General features: G+C 40.4%; 2 protein-coding genes across 2 annotated transcripts; one reads left to right on the top strand and one right to left on the bottom strand.

Moving 5' to 3' along the window:
• Nucleotides 1–482: 482 nt before the first annotated feature.
• On the top strand, nucleotides 483–4,152 carry LOC122077739 (putative wall-associated receptor kinase-like 16). Its single transcript, XM_042643585.1, has 3 exons — nucleotides 483–1,489; nucleotides 1,602–1,778; nucleotides 2,787–4,152. Exons 1-3 carry the CDS (start codon nucleotides 571–573, stop codon nucleotides 3,959–3,961), a joined length of 2,271 nt encoding a protein of 756 aa, XP_042499519.1. The 5' UTR covers nucleotides 483–570; the 3' UTR covers nucleotides 3,962–4,152.
• A 7,833-nt stretch (nucleotides 4,153–11,985) lies between these two features.
• Nucleotides 11,986–12,939, bottom strand: LOC122077862. The gene has a single exon (XM_042643763.1). The coding sequence runs from the start codon at nucleotides 12,937–12,939 to the stop codon at nucleotides 11,986–11,988; it is 954 nt and encodes a 317-aa protein (XP_042499697.1).
• Nucleotides 12,940–14,325: the final 1,386 nt, after the last annotated feature.

Genomic DNA, 14,325 nt, shown 5'->3' with positions numbered 1-14,325 from the left:
AAAAGAACACAAACCATAGATAAACATGAAAAAAACAAAAGCCATATTTTCTCTAAAAGATACTTTTGTGTTTTTCCATTTTTCTACCAATCTTTAGCTCTCGATTCATTCCCAGAAAAATAAAATGATTACCGTGCAGGCCTGTGTCTGATCACCTGCGTCTGGCAGCCTGGCAGCGCTTTAACTTCGTCATATGATATAAAAGCGTGTTGTATTAGTCCAACGGTCCCAAATCCCAAGACTCCCAACCGACCATTTCCATCTTCTATTTTGCTTTTTTTGTAAAGCAATTCCATCATCTACTGCCACGAAATTTCAGGGATTTCAAGTAGACACATACTTTAAAATGTGCCCCTAAAAGACTTCGGGGAGAAGACTAGGGGTCAAGTCAAGCAGTCACAATCCCAACCAAGCTATTGGTTTACAACACAAAAATTTTAACGGATTTCACACGCAGAGATCGATCAAGAAGATGCTATTGATCTCCTCCTTGGTTGAACCCAAACCATAAATAAGCATGGAAGCAAAGCAAAGCAGACGAAAATTAAAAGCAACAAAGAATTGAGCCATATGGGTCCTCAAGTTCTCGTGTTTCTTATTCGGTTCCTCTTCTTGTTCTTACTGTTATCATGGCCAGCGGTGGTGGCAACATCATCAACGTTTCCAATTGCGAAGCCCCATTGTAAGGATAAGTGTGGTAACATCTCAGTTCCCTACCCCTTTGGCTTCGGAGATAAAGATTGTTATAGAGATGAAAGTTTTCGGGTAAACTGCAACTCCACCTTCAACCCTCCAAAACTGTCCATACTTGACGAAACGGTAGTTCAAGAACTTTCATTTCAAGGCCAACTGCGTGTATTTCTCGGTGTAATAACAGATTGCTACACGAAGTCGGGCCAACAGACTGATACAAGCTTTAATGACGCAACATTTTTTGGTTTCAACCAGATGGGCAATACTTTCACGTTCTCAAACACAGAGAATAAATTCACGGCTCTGGGTTGCGACACCAAAGCTTACATCGTGGATTCCAATGGCAAGAACTTCAAGAGTGAGTGTGGTATGACTTGCAACAACAAATCTGATGTGATCAATGGTTCCTGCACCGGTATCGGCTGTTGCCAGACCTCAATTCCAAAGGGTTACGACTCCTACGACTTAACTCTGCGCAGCTATAAAAATCACACCCTTGTCTATGATTACAATCCCTGCAGCTATGCTTTCCTGGTTGACAAGAATTGGTACAACTTCTCAATTTCGGATCTCTTGGATTTTACCAGGAACGTAGATGAATACGGTTTTTCGCAAGTTCCAGTTGTGTTGGACTGGGCAGTAGATAATAAGTCTTGTGAAGTAGCTAAGAAAGACCAGGCTACTTATGGATGCGGCAAAAACAGCTATTGCGTCGAGTCCAAAAACAGTCATGGGTACATCTGCAGCTGTTCTCATGGTTACGAAGGAAACCCTTACCTTCCAGATGGATGCCAAGGTAACCCTGAATACTAGTCTCTCATGATTCATGATGCCCCACTATTTTTAGTATACATTTTGTTTGTGTTTATGGTGGAAAGCCCTAAGCTAGTAGGTTTTTTTTGTTGCAGATATAAATGAATGTAAAGATCCAAAAGAAAATACCTGTGGTTCGATCAACTGTATCAATCTGCCAGGGAGTTACAACTGCTCTTGCCCACTTGGTTATCATGGAGATGCCAAAAAAGATGGAACTGGATGTATTCCTACCACTCAAAACCCAAATCAAGTGATTCAGGACACCGTAGGTAAGAAAATAAAGATTTACATACTCCTGTTATAACTAATAGCATGCAACTTTCTTTCTTTCTTTTTTATTTTTTTATCTTTTTATTTTTTTATTAGAAAACTACCCCCACCTCATCTCACGCCATCCATGGGTTGTGGCAAGGCTGGTTAGAGCACTTGAATATTGAATAGGGCCAAAAAGGCCAAACCCAGCCCAATATTTGGGAGAATGTTTTTTGTCCGGGAGTGAAGGGGCTACGATTGGGCACATAGGCGGGTGAAATGACTGACCCCCCCTTAAAGGTTAGAAATGCCCACCTGAGGATGATTCCGGGTGCATTCCCATTGGCCCCCACCCTAGTGCAGCCCCTACACTTCAGGACAGAAAACACTTTTCTTAAATTTTATTATTCCTCATCAGCCGACCCAATATAGTTCAACTGAATTAAATTTTAGGGCAATAAAATCACCCCTGGTCACTTGGCTACTATGCTAACATGCAGGCCAATAGAATGGTAGGCGAAGGAATCAGCCAGGAGGAGGTTTAAGAACTGCTACAGCCATCTCATGGAAAGCGCCCAAACCCCAAGGAAATCCAAAAAACAACAAAACCAAAAACCAAGGTCGACTAACCCAAATCAGGGCCTAGACAACAAACTATGATACCACAGGTTTTAGAAAGAAAAGCAATCTTAGTGGACTCCTTGCTTTGAAGGTCACGACATTGCATTGGTTGTGAATTTCAAGCCGGATATCATGCATTAAAATAATTCCTCTCTCAACAAATGTGATTGAAGAAGAAGGCCAGTTTCCCAGTCTTTTCAATAGTATAATTTCCAAAGCGCTTAGTCACCCATTTGGGTTCCACAATGACACTACTGGAGGGGTTACTACTATTTGGACAGCAAGGAGCCCAAAAAATCCCTACTTGTTCCTACGTCTCAATTAGAACATTATCTAGGCTCCATGTGCACCCTAAGTTTGACCCATCTTCTAGAGTCTTTATCAAGTTCAATGTCTCATTGCAGGTGTTGGCTTGGGATTCTTATTTTTAGTTATTAGTATCTTATTGGTGCTCTGGGCACTTCAAAAGAGAAAGAAGAACAAACTCAAGCAGAAATTCTTCAGGCAAAATGGAGGTTTTTTGCTAAAGCAACAGATATCTTCATGTGAAGGACTAGACGAAGCTGCCAAAATCTTTACCGCAGAAGAACTAAGGCAAGCAAGTAATAACTATGCTCAGAGCCAGATCCTTGGTCGAGGAGGCTATGGTACGGTATACAAAGGAGTTCTACCTAATCATAGAACTGTTGCCATTAAGAAATCAAGAAAAGTTGATGAAAATCAGATTGAGCAATTCATAAATGAGGTGGTTATTCTCTCCCAAATTAACCATAGAAATGTGGTAAAGCTACTGGGATGTTGTTTAGAGACTGAGGTTCCTATATTAGTATATGAATTTGTTACAAACAAAACCTTATTCCACCATATCCATGGTGAGGGATGCAATTCTCTAATCTCATGGGATAATCGTCTGAGGATAGCTACGGAAACATCGGAGGCACTTGCTTATTTGCATTCTGCTGCTTCACCACCTATCATCCATAGAGATGTTAAGTCTGCAAACATACTCTTGGATGATAACTATACAGCAAAGGTGTCAGACTTTGGTGCATCAAGGTTGGTTCCACTAGACCGGACTCAAATTAGTACACTAGTGCAGGGAACATTGGGATACTTGGACCCAGAGTACCTTCGGTCAAGTCAACTCACAGAAAAAAGTGATGTTTATAGTTTTGGGGTAGTACTTGTGGAGCTATTAACTGGAAAGAAGGCACTATATTCTGATGGGTCTGGTAGACAGACAAATCTAGCCGTGCATTTTGTCACCTCAGTCGAAGAAGGTAAAGTATGGGAAATTCTAGATAATCAGATTGTGACTGAAGGGTGCAGAGAGAAACTTCAAGTAGTCCTAGAACTGGCAGAAAGATGTTTAAGATTAAAAGGGGAAGAAAGGCCTACAATGAAGGAAGTGGCAATGGAGCTACAAGGGTTGAGGAGGGATCAAACCCAGCCTTGGGTTGCACTGAACCCCGAGGAGGGGGAACGTCTGCTTGGTGAACTAGCATTGCCTCATCACAACACTGTTGAATACAATAGTTTGACTGATGAAGCACTAATGTCATTAGATGGTGGGCGATGATTATAGCTATTAAATATCATTGTAATCTTCCTTCTTTAGTTTCTCTACAATTCCAGTGTTACATTGTATCGTTTATACTTATATTTTCTCACTTTTTATGGTTTGTACTTGGCATTTCTTAGAACGTATGATATATATCTATAACTAATAGTGAAGTGAAGCCCATATAGGAAATTTTGGGAGACCCTAGGGTCAGCCATCTCGAGGGCCTACTTGCTAATACTAGTAATACTATATGTTATTTTGTAGAATCGAACAGCATTGATGATACCAAGACATACATTCTCTTGGTTTTGGATATATTTCCAAGATTTAACGAGATTCAATCAATCTCTACGCCTGAGTCAGGATAAATGCATGTTCATCTTAAGACAATTCAAGAATCTAAATTTGGTAGTCTCTCTCTTATGAGAGACATTGTGTTGCATTATGAGTACATATAGAGAATACAGATAGGGAACACGTAGGATACAACAGAAAATGAAAATATGCCCTTATTTGTACATGTATGATAATATATCCTCAGTTGATAAATATCTGATTATATAAGGTTTTCAAAAAACATATAACTAGAGACTAACATTCCATAGATTGGGTCAAGTCATACGGAATCCTCTTCCTCATCTAAATATTTACCATATTGAAGCTTAATTGGATTCTATACATTTGAACTTATTATATAATCTTTGACACCTGTTGGCACCTGAGATGTACATTCAGATGAACATACATGCAGAGGATTCATCCTTGTGTAACACGACATATAAGTCTGTCGTATTCTCCCAGCCCAACAAGCCCATCATTTATGTCCAAAGAAATTTGTGGCTTTCACATACTTTAAAAATTGCTTATCCCTTTAGCTAAATTACAGTTTCTTACCTTATTCATGAGGACAAGGAGGAAGGCAATTTAATAAGGACTATATGAAAATAGAGTCCAGAATCTCTACACACATGGGGTCCTCATCCCCACATGGATAGATTACCAATGAAGCAGAATCTCATTCTTAACCAACAAAGCGATAAGCAAGGGAGATTCTATTTCATTGGTGAGAATCCAGACCCATGAAAATATAATACAAGTTAAATGAAGGGATAACTCCTTAACTAGGAAAGTGCTATCAGTATCAAGTGGGATAATTTTGCTAAATGTCACTCCGTGATTGGTGGAATCTTATAGTAAGAGATATATGAGTTTTTCTCCTTTTAATGAATAAGTCTTAATAGTCAAGTCAAGCAGTCCCAATCAAGCTATTGGATTAGAAGTCAAGGATAGATTTCAATTTCCGTCACACTCAAAAGACCAAGAAGATGTTACTTTCCATGTCAATTTCTTTTCCACACGAAGTTGTAGGAACTTTCCTGCTACCTAGGCTCGTAGAAAAAAATAATAGAATAATTCACTTGCCCTTTAGTTTACAAATATCCTCCTATGTTTAGAATTTTTCAAAATATCATTGAAGATTTCATTTCTTTTAGTGCTAGCCGGGTATCAAGAAAGTTCCTCCAACAAGCCCAAAGTAGTCTAACACTTCAAGTCAATTAAATTTAGAATTTCTCATAGGTCCAACCGGTGTGGTTCAACTGACTTTGAGATAGTGAAGCTTGGAGTGACAAATATTGGTGGTAATGGTCTTTGATCATAAGGTGATCTAGAGATGAATAGTTGCTAGCTTGATGAATTAATAGGCCACCTCAACCTCCACAGTTGTATCTCTTTAAAGCTTCCATCATGCGTTTTCTGATGTTACTTCCTTGATGTTCCATTTATCCAAGTGTTTCTTGGCTTTCTCCACCTATCAAAATGCGACCAAAATGGACATGTAAACACATATAGTCATCAAATGATATTGTGTTGTCCCGAATTAACTTTCTTCTTTTTTATTTATGTTAAGTTTGTCTCAAATTCTTAACCCGTTTTGAAGATTGACCCGATTCGATATATTTTGGTGGTGACTCGAATGGAAAATTTTCTGAGATCTATGATGGAAGCAGGGGTATGGTTCGACCCGCGACTTGGAGTATATATAATGTAATGTTGCTTATTGAGAAAGTCATTATATTTTGGCGGGATTTTTGAGCTAGGGTTTCAGGGCGAGTTTTTCTATCGTTGTTTGGGTGTAATCTCTCTTTTGCAGAATGAAATATCTTCTTCTTCACCTGAGGACGTAGCACATCACCCTGGTGTGTGAATCTCATTAAATCTCTGTGTCATGCGGATCTATTGTCTCTTTATTTTCGTATCTTCTTGGTGTTTGATCTAACAATTTATTTATTTATTTATTTTATTTTTTATGGATAAGATCCTAAATTAACTTCCCTGAAATAGCGAAGTGAAGCTAATATAGGAAATTGTGGGAGACCCTAGGGTCAGCCATCTCGAGGACCTACTTGATAATACTAGTAATACTATATGTTATTTTGCAGAATCGAACAGCATTTATGATACCAAGATTACATTCTCTTGATTTTATTTAACGAGATTCAACCAATGTCTACACCTAAGTCATGATAAATGCATGTGCATCTTAAGATAATTCAAGAATCAAAATTTGGTGGACTGCGGCAATGCTTGCGAGTCCACCAACCACATATTTCTCGACTGCCCTTTTACGCACGCAGTCTGGTTCGGCCCCAGATTGGCGTTCTCTCCCCCAATGGAGGTCCCGCAGTTTATCGAAACCATTGGGAGTCGGAACACCTTTGAGGTTTTGGGGAAAAAATTTGGTTGTGAGATTGCCGGCCTCACATCCTATATTTGCTGGGCTTTGTGTATTGCTCGTAATGAATTCATTTTCAATGGAAAGACGAGGTCACCCCAAGAGGTCATCGCCTCCGCTGAGCGAGATTTTGATGAATTTTGCAGCTCAACCTCAGCCCCTGCCCAGCTTGATCTTCAGGCCTCACGGACAAATCTGAATTCATGGAGCCCGCCTCCACCTCTCTTCTTTAAACTCAACTCTGATGTGGCTCTGAGCAGGAACAAATCTTGAGTTGGTTTCATTTGGCGGGACTTATTGGGAGCCGCAGTAGGTGCCACCCCTCTGAGCCAATCTTCTTTGCTTCTGTCCTATAGGGTGAGGCTATTGCAATGAGGAATGGTGTTCTTTTTGGCTTGGGTGAAGGCTTTGAAAGCATGTTGGTGGAATCGGATAACAGTGAGCTGGTGGGTCATGTGGATGGGTATAGTCCAACCCACAATGTTGAGATCTTCACTCTCATTGAGGACATTAAACACGTGTCATCCTATTTTTTCTCCTACTCCGTCACCCATATTTCTAGGGAGAATAACAGCGTGGCTGACTCCCTAGCCCGGAATGCCCTATCCTTAGCGCAAAGGATAGTTTGGCCAATTTCCACTTCTTGGATTTCTGATTTATGTAAGTCGGAATCCTTGCATTGGTCACCCCTAAATACATAGACCGGTTTCTACCAAAAAAAAAAAAAAGAATCAAAATTTTGTAATCTCTCTTATTAGAGACATTGTGTTTCATTATGAGTACGTATAGAGAATACATATAGGGTACAAGTAGGATGCAACAGAAAATGAAAAAATGCCCTTATTTGTACATGTATGATGATATATCCTCTGTTGGCAAATATCTGATTATATAAGGATTTCAAAAACATATATCTTGGGATTGACATTCCATAGATGCGGTCATGGCATGTGGAATCCTTTTTGTCATCTAAATATTTACCATATGGTAGCTTAATTGGATTCTATATATATATAATCCTAAAAAACGTGTTGGCACCTGAGATGTACATTTAGGTGAACGTACGTGCAAAGGATTCATCCTTGTGTCACATGATATATAAGTCTATTGTCGCGTATTCTCCCAGCCCCACAAGCCCATCATTTATCTCCAAGAAAATTCATGGCTTTCTCATACTTTAAAAATTGCTTCCCTTTAGATAAATTATAGTGTCTTACCACTTTAAAAATTGCTTATTCCTTTAGCTAAATTTCATTTTATTACCTTATTCATGTGGACAAGGAGGAAGGCTCCGATGCAATTTAATAAGGACTATATGAAAATAGAGTCCAGAATCTCTACTCACATGGGGTCTTCCCCACATAGATGGTTTAGCAATGAAGTGGAATCTCCATCCTAACCAACGCAGTTATAAACAAGAGAGATTCCATTTCATTGGTAACTACCCATATGGGGAGGACCCCATGTGGGTTGAGAATCCACCCATGAAAATAAAATACAAGTTAAACGACGGGCCACAATCTTGGACTGAAGCAACATTGTGGATAACTCCTTAACTTGGAAAGCACGGTCAGTATCAAGTGGGACAGTTTTTCTAAATTTCACTCCACATAGATGTTTGAGTTTTTCTCCTTTTAATAAATAAGTCTTAATAGTCAAGTCAAGCAGTCCCAAACAAGCTTTTGGATTAAAAGTCAAGGATTTCAATTTTTTTCACACTCAAAGGCCAAGAAGATGCTATTTTCCAATTCAATTTCCTTTTCCCACAAAGTTGCAAGGGCTTTCCTGCTACCCAAGCTAGTAGGGAAGGAAAATGGAATAATTCACTTCCTTTTTGGTTTACAAATACCCTCCTATATTTAGCATTTTCTAAGATATCCTTCAAGATTTCATTTCTTTAACTGCTAGCCAAGTATCAGGAAAGTTCTTCCAACCAGCCCAGAGTAATTCAACACTTCAACTCAATTGAATTTAGAAAATCTCATAGGTCTGCCCAGTGTAGTTCAACTTAAATAATCTTAGAATTCCCTATTGGCTGGCCCAAGTTTTTTTTTCGCTAAGAGATCATATGTATTAAAAAAAAAAAGGGAAGAGAAAGAAAGAATGTACATGGAAAATAAACATGCTGTATGGAATTAGTTGAAGACTAATCCACCATCGGCATTGCCTTCAGCAGCTAAAAAATCAAAGCTAAAACCCAACCAAACCAAAAAACAAAGCAACAAAACACCATTATTTAGAACGGTATCTAGGCAAATTGTACCTATCAACATCTAACTCCATGGCAATAAGCGCGGGCCAGGAAACTACAGGAGAAGACTCTTCAAATTTTGCAGCAAACTTTGCAAGGAAATCAACCATCGGGTTAGCTTCACGTAGGCAATGAGTAATCTTCCAAGTTATGGACTGCAAGTATGGGCCTAAGCTCATCCACCTCTGAAACACATACCACGGGACTTTCCATAGAGAAATAAGTAGAACCACGACCACCGAGTCACACTCAACCCATAATTGGGTAACACCCATCGCTCTAGCCATTTCCAGACCATAAACAATTCCCAGGACTTCAACTTCAAAGTTTGTGTGTACTCCCAAAAATTGTTTGAAAGATTGCATCACCTCAGCTTTATCATTCCGGAGCACTCCACTAGCCCCTGCCTTTCTTGGGTTCCCTAGGGAGCACCCATCAGAATTAAGCTTTACCCATCCTAGAGGGGGAGGACACCAGAAAACTTCTAAGATCTCCCTGGGTTTATAGGGAATTCTAGAAATACCGGGCCGTCTAGCACAAAGAAGTGCCTCGAAAGGGAGGAGGGAGCCAGAAACCGCCATCTCCTGGAGGCTGATCTCACTCTTTACCATTGCAAAATAGTGATTAGCTATTACCGATTTTTCCTCAAATCGTCTTGCATTCCTTACCTGCCATATGAAATATGGAAGAAGAGAGAAGCCACTTAGCCACACTCTTTTAAAATAACACTTTCTAGTAGTTTGTTTCCACCACGCGCAGAGATTGTCCACATCCACAAATGGAGGCCATTGCACATCAAAGCCAAAGCAGAAGTCTCTCCATATGCTAGAAAAAATTCACATTTGTAGAAAATATGGATCAGCGACTCCTCCTCTTTGCCACACAGTGAGCACTGAGACACAAAGGGAATACCTCTTCTACAAACATTGTCATCGGTTGGCAATTTATTCTGTATTATTCACCAAGCAAAAGTAGCTTGTCTTGGCTGAATACCAGAACACCAAATAAGAGAATACCAACTAATTTTTTTGTGTTTCTCCATATATTCTTCCCAAGTTAAGTTTATAGAGAAAACACCTGAAGAGGTTAACTGCCAAACACAAGAGTCTTCTACATTCTGGATGAGAATATTTTTTGCTTGGTCCCACTTTTAGGCAAGGAAAATACAGTCGACTGGAGGAAAATTCCAAGAGAAATTATCAATAAAATCTGTAACTTTCACCTTAGTCCCAGAGAAAAGGGATTGATCCAGATTGGAGAGCTCTGCAATAGACTTCGAGTCCAGCCACCGATCCAGCCAGAAATTGATTTTCTCCCCATTACCTACAATCCATTGCTTATGTTCGGAAATAAAATTCCACACCTTCCTCAAGCCAGGCCATATAGAGGAGGATTTATATCCCATTTTCAGCTAACCATCAACATTAATAAATCGTTCCTTGAAGAATCTGCTCATGATGGAGTCTTCATGCTTAATCTGCCACGCCAATTTACACAAACAAGCAAAGTTCACTTCTCGCAATCTTTTGATGCCCAAACCACCTTCTTTTTTTTGTTTACACACCTTATCCCATTTAATCACAATCTTCTTCGAGACCTCTATATCTCCTGACCAGAAAAAATTTCGCATCCAACACTCCACCAACTTCATCAATCCTTCAGGCCACCAATATATGGAGAAGTTATGGATTGGAATCCCAGAAATGACCGACTTAACAAGTTCCACCCTCCTAGCCATAGATAGGAGTTTCCCTTTCCATCCTGCAAGTCTACCTTTTATCTTATCCAGAAGAGGAAGAAGGTGGTTATTTTTCACTCTTCCTTTAAAGATCTCCACCCCCAGGTATTTGGTAGGAAGGGTAGCCACTGCCACTCCCAAATACTCAGAAATAAATTGTCTTCTATGAGGAGCAATTTTCCCAAAAAATATCTTGTTTTTCTCCAAGTTTATCTTCTGACCAGAGAACTCATGATACTTGGATAAAAAAGCATGGAGCTGCTTAACATAAGTGGCAGAACCATTAATAAAAATGAAAATGTCGTCTGCGAAAAGCAGATGAGAGGGAGTAACAGCACCTCTCAGACCCGAGAGAGATTTCATCTTACCTTCCACAACCATATTTTTGAGGCCTCTACATAGCACTTCCTTTGCCAAAATGAACAGAATAAGAGAGATGGGGTCCCCTTGTCTCAAATCACGACCAACCCCAAAGAATCTCACTGGACTTCCATTCAATAAGATAGAAATCCTTGTTGAAATAGGCAATTGGTGAACCCTATTAATCCACAATGGGGAGAAGCCAAATTTTTCTAACGTGACAAATAAAAATTCCCAAGAAAGGGAATCATAAGCCTTTTGCACGTCCAGCTTTATGCCCATACCGCCTCCCCTTACTGCAGAATGCATCAAATTAGCTAACTCAGACGCTAGGCCAATATTTGACAAGATGATTTTACCCTTCTAAAAGGCACCCTGTTCTGTAGAAATTAACCTTGGGAGAAGAGAAGTTAATCAAGTGGCAAAAATTTTGGATAAGACCTTACAAAAAAAATTCCCCATAAAAATGGGTCGAAATTTATCTAAGGTTGATACACCATTAATTTTAGGGATCAAGGTGAGGAAACAATTATTGACCCCTTTAGGGATCTTTCCTACTAGGAAAAAATAAAAAATTGCCCGACAAAAGTCCTTCTCCACAATCTCCCAACACCTTCTAAAAAACTGACCTGAGAAGCCATCAGGCCCTGGAGAGCTATCTGCATCAAGGTCCCACACCGCCTGCCTGATTTCCTCTCTGGTAGGAAGGGCATCCAAAAAAAAATTATCGTCATTAGATAATATTTTTGGGATCTAGTCGAGCAACTCATGATGAGGAGAGCTAATCTGATTTTTTGATCTTCTAATTTTAACTGAGAGATGGAAAAATTTTGAGTTTCGATCCCCATTCTTCAACCATTTGATCTTTGCTTTCTCAGACCACATTTTCTCATGCAGCTTTGATGCATTCAAGAGAGCAGTTTTTGCATCGGCCTCTTCATTAAAAAGAGCGTTGGTCATGATTCAGCAATAGAATCCTGCACTCTTTTTAAATTTGACGTAGCCTTATCCACCTCCTCATTTAGATTAGGGAAAGCCCCTTTTGCCCAAGCTTTGACAACTAATTTTACAAATTTCAGCTTTTGGGCTAGTCTAGAAATCGAGTTTTCACTAACAGACTGGGACCAAACATTCTCCACCATCGGGAGAAAACCGTTGTTGTCCATCCAAAAGCTATGGAAGCGAAATGGGATGTTGGGGGGTTTTGGAACAGCAAAAGACTGAATAAATAGAGGAGAGTGATCCAACGCAGAGCATGTGAGAACCTGCTGGGAAACATTCTTGAACTCATCAATCCACTGCTCATTATAAAAACTCCAGTCCAAGACCGGCAGCACATTAGCCCTTTTATGGTTATTCGACCAAGTGTATTTTTTCCCTTGAGAGGGGCAGGGAAGGAGCATACACGTATCAACCATAGCCTGGAACTCTGCTGTCGACCCCAAATTAAAATTACCCAGCCCTCTTTTCTCATGAGACATTAGAGTGGCATTAGAGTCGCCAATAACTACCCATGGAGAAGTAGTAGTAGAAATCAAAGCAAGATCAAACCAAAGAGATATACGCTCAATTTTGAAACAACTGGCATGAATAAAAGACATGAGAACTCTTTTACCCATCCAATCAATTTCAACAGTGAGTTGTTGGTCTGACATTGAAACCAGGGAAGGATGTGCCATACCTCGCTTCCGGATAACCCAAATATTGGGCACCCTATCTTGACAATTATTGGGAATCACCTCAGCCGCATAACCCAAATTATCAAAAAATAATGAAGGAAAACTACTGACCTCAACCATCGTTTCGGCCACACATAAAATCTGTAGCGAAGATTCTCTAAGGAGATATTTCAAAGCCCTCCTAACAGCCTCCTTTCGGACACCCCGAATGTTCCAGAACAGAACATGCATGGTTAACAATTTTTGTGACCACCTTTGTTAGGATTTGAAGCCTGACCGCTCTACTTTTTCTTTCTTCTCCTTTTTTCTCCCACTTTTGTGCCTTTCTCGAGAGCAGCCGCCGCATCATCCACCACTGCAACTCCCAACATCGCTGCTTCCCTCCTACTCACTGGAGCTCGAACAGAGGGCTGAGGGTCCCTATTGGAGGAAGATCGGCCTCCCCTACCTACCAAATTCCCATGACCAGAGCCTAAGGCCATTCCCGTCCTCTTGGGACGTGAGGAAAGACGCACAGGGTCCATGGGGGGAGCGTGCGTCACATCCTCCTGGTTCTATTTTTGCATTCTTTTAGAGACAGGCGGGTTCCCATTCTGGTTCAATTCACCATCCTCCTCATCATCTTGGTCTAAGAGAGACCCATATTCTGAGCTGGTCTCAGAGCTAAACCGGTCCACATCCTGCTGACTCACATCATTGTTCATATCCACATCCTCTTGCGCCAATCCATTCTTTACTAAATTGGGGAGATTTGAATTGTAGAGTCCAAATCAATTTGAATCTCTCCTTCTTCCATATTAGGAAATTAGGAGAGTTATTCTCGGAAAGAGTGATACCATTCTCACACTCTCCATTGTGAGGAGATTGTTGAGAATGCTCTGGTCGATTTCCTTCCAAAATAGGAGAAAGCCGACCCACTGAGTTGGCCCTGGTTGAGTCAACTCCGTCTTCTTCAATGTATACCGCCCTTGGAACCTCAGCTAATTTCTTAGCTGCACACTGCTTTTTGTCATCCAATTTCTTCCAATTTCTTCAGCCTACATTTGGAAATCAAATGGCCTACTCGCTTGTAATGGCCACAGCATTCCACATTATCCTCATATACAACCTTTTGACAAAAACCGTACACCTGAGAGGTGCCTGGTTCAAATCTTTCGACCTGGACTTCCTCCACCCTCACTGCCAAGTCAGAGATATCAATCTCCACCAGCACCCTCGCAAAATAGCCAAGAAGGCCTTGTCTTATTCGTCTGTCTAAGGCAACAGGGCGCCCTACCGCCTTTGCAATAGACAATAGAACATTTCAGTGCCAATATTCGAGCGAAAGATCTGAAAAATGTATCCATACAAGTTTTGTAAAGGATTGCTTCTCGTGAATATTGAAATTAGGCTTCCAATGTTGAAATCGAACAACTTGATCACCAACCCTAAGGGGTGATCTTTGCCACACTACTGCCTTGTTGCCCTCGCATTGAACCTGAAAGATAACATATCCTTTTCCCAACGGATGCATTAGCACCCCTTGACTTAGGTTCCATTTTTCCCGAGCCTCACCTCTCAAGGCATCCAAAGAAATCAACCGGAAGTTAACCCTTCCGATTAAGGTAAAACGGAAGT

Source organism: Macadamia integrifolia, chromosome 5, assembly GCF_013358625.1.
Source record: "Macadamia integrifolia cultivar HAES 741 chromosome 5, SCU_Mint_v3, whole genome shotgun sequence".
Lineage (NCBI taxonomy): Eukaryota > Viridiplantae > Streptophyta > Magnoliopsida > Proteales > Proteaceae > Macadamia > Macadamia integrifolia.
The sequence above is the reverse complement of the archived record's forward strand: the minus strand, read 5'-3'. Positions and strand labels throughout refer to the sequence as shown.

What these genes read in the sequence shown, in the direction of transcription:
- LOC122077862 (XM_042643763.1), bottom strand. Translation starts at nt 12,939, where the DNA reads ATGCATGTTCTGTTCTGGAACATTCGGGGTGTCCGAAAGGAGGCTGTT.
- LOC122077739 (XM_042643585.1), top strand. Translation starts at nt 571, where the DNA reads ATGGGTCCTCAAGTTCTCGTGTTTCTTATTCGGTTCCTCTTCTTGTTC. An exon ending in CCTTCCAGATGGATGCCAAG is followed by an intron (nt 1,490 to 1,601) that starts GTAACCCTGAAT and finishes TTTTTGTTGCAG; the next exon opens with ATATAAATGAATGTAAAGAT. An exon ending in AGTGATTCAGGACACCGTAG is followed by an intron (nt 1,779 to 2,786) that starts GTAAGAAAATAA and finishes GTCTCATTGCAG; the next exon opens with GTGTTGGCTTGGGATTCTTA.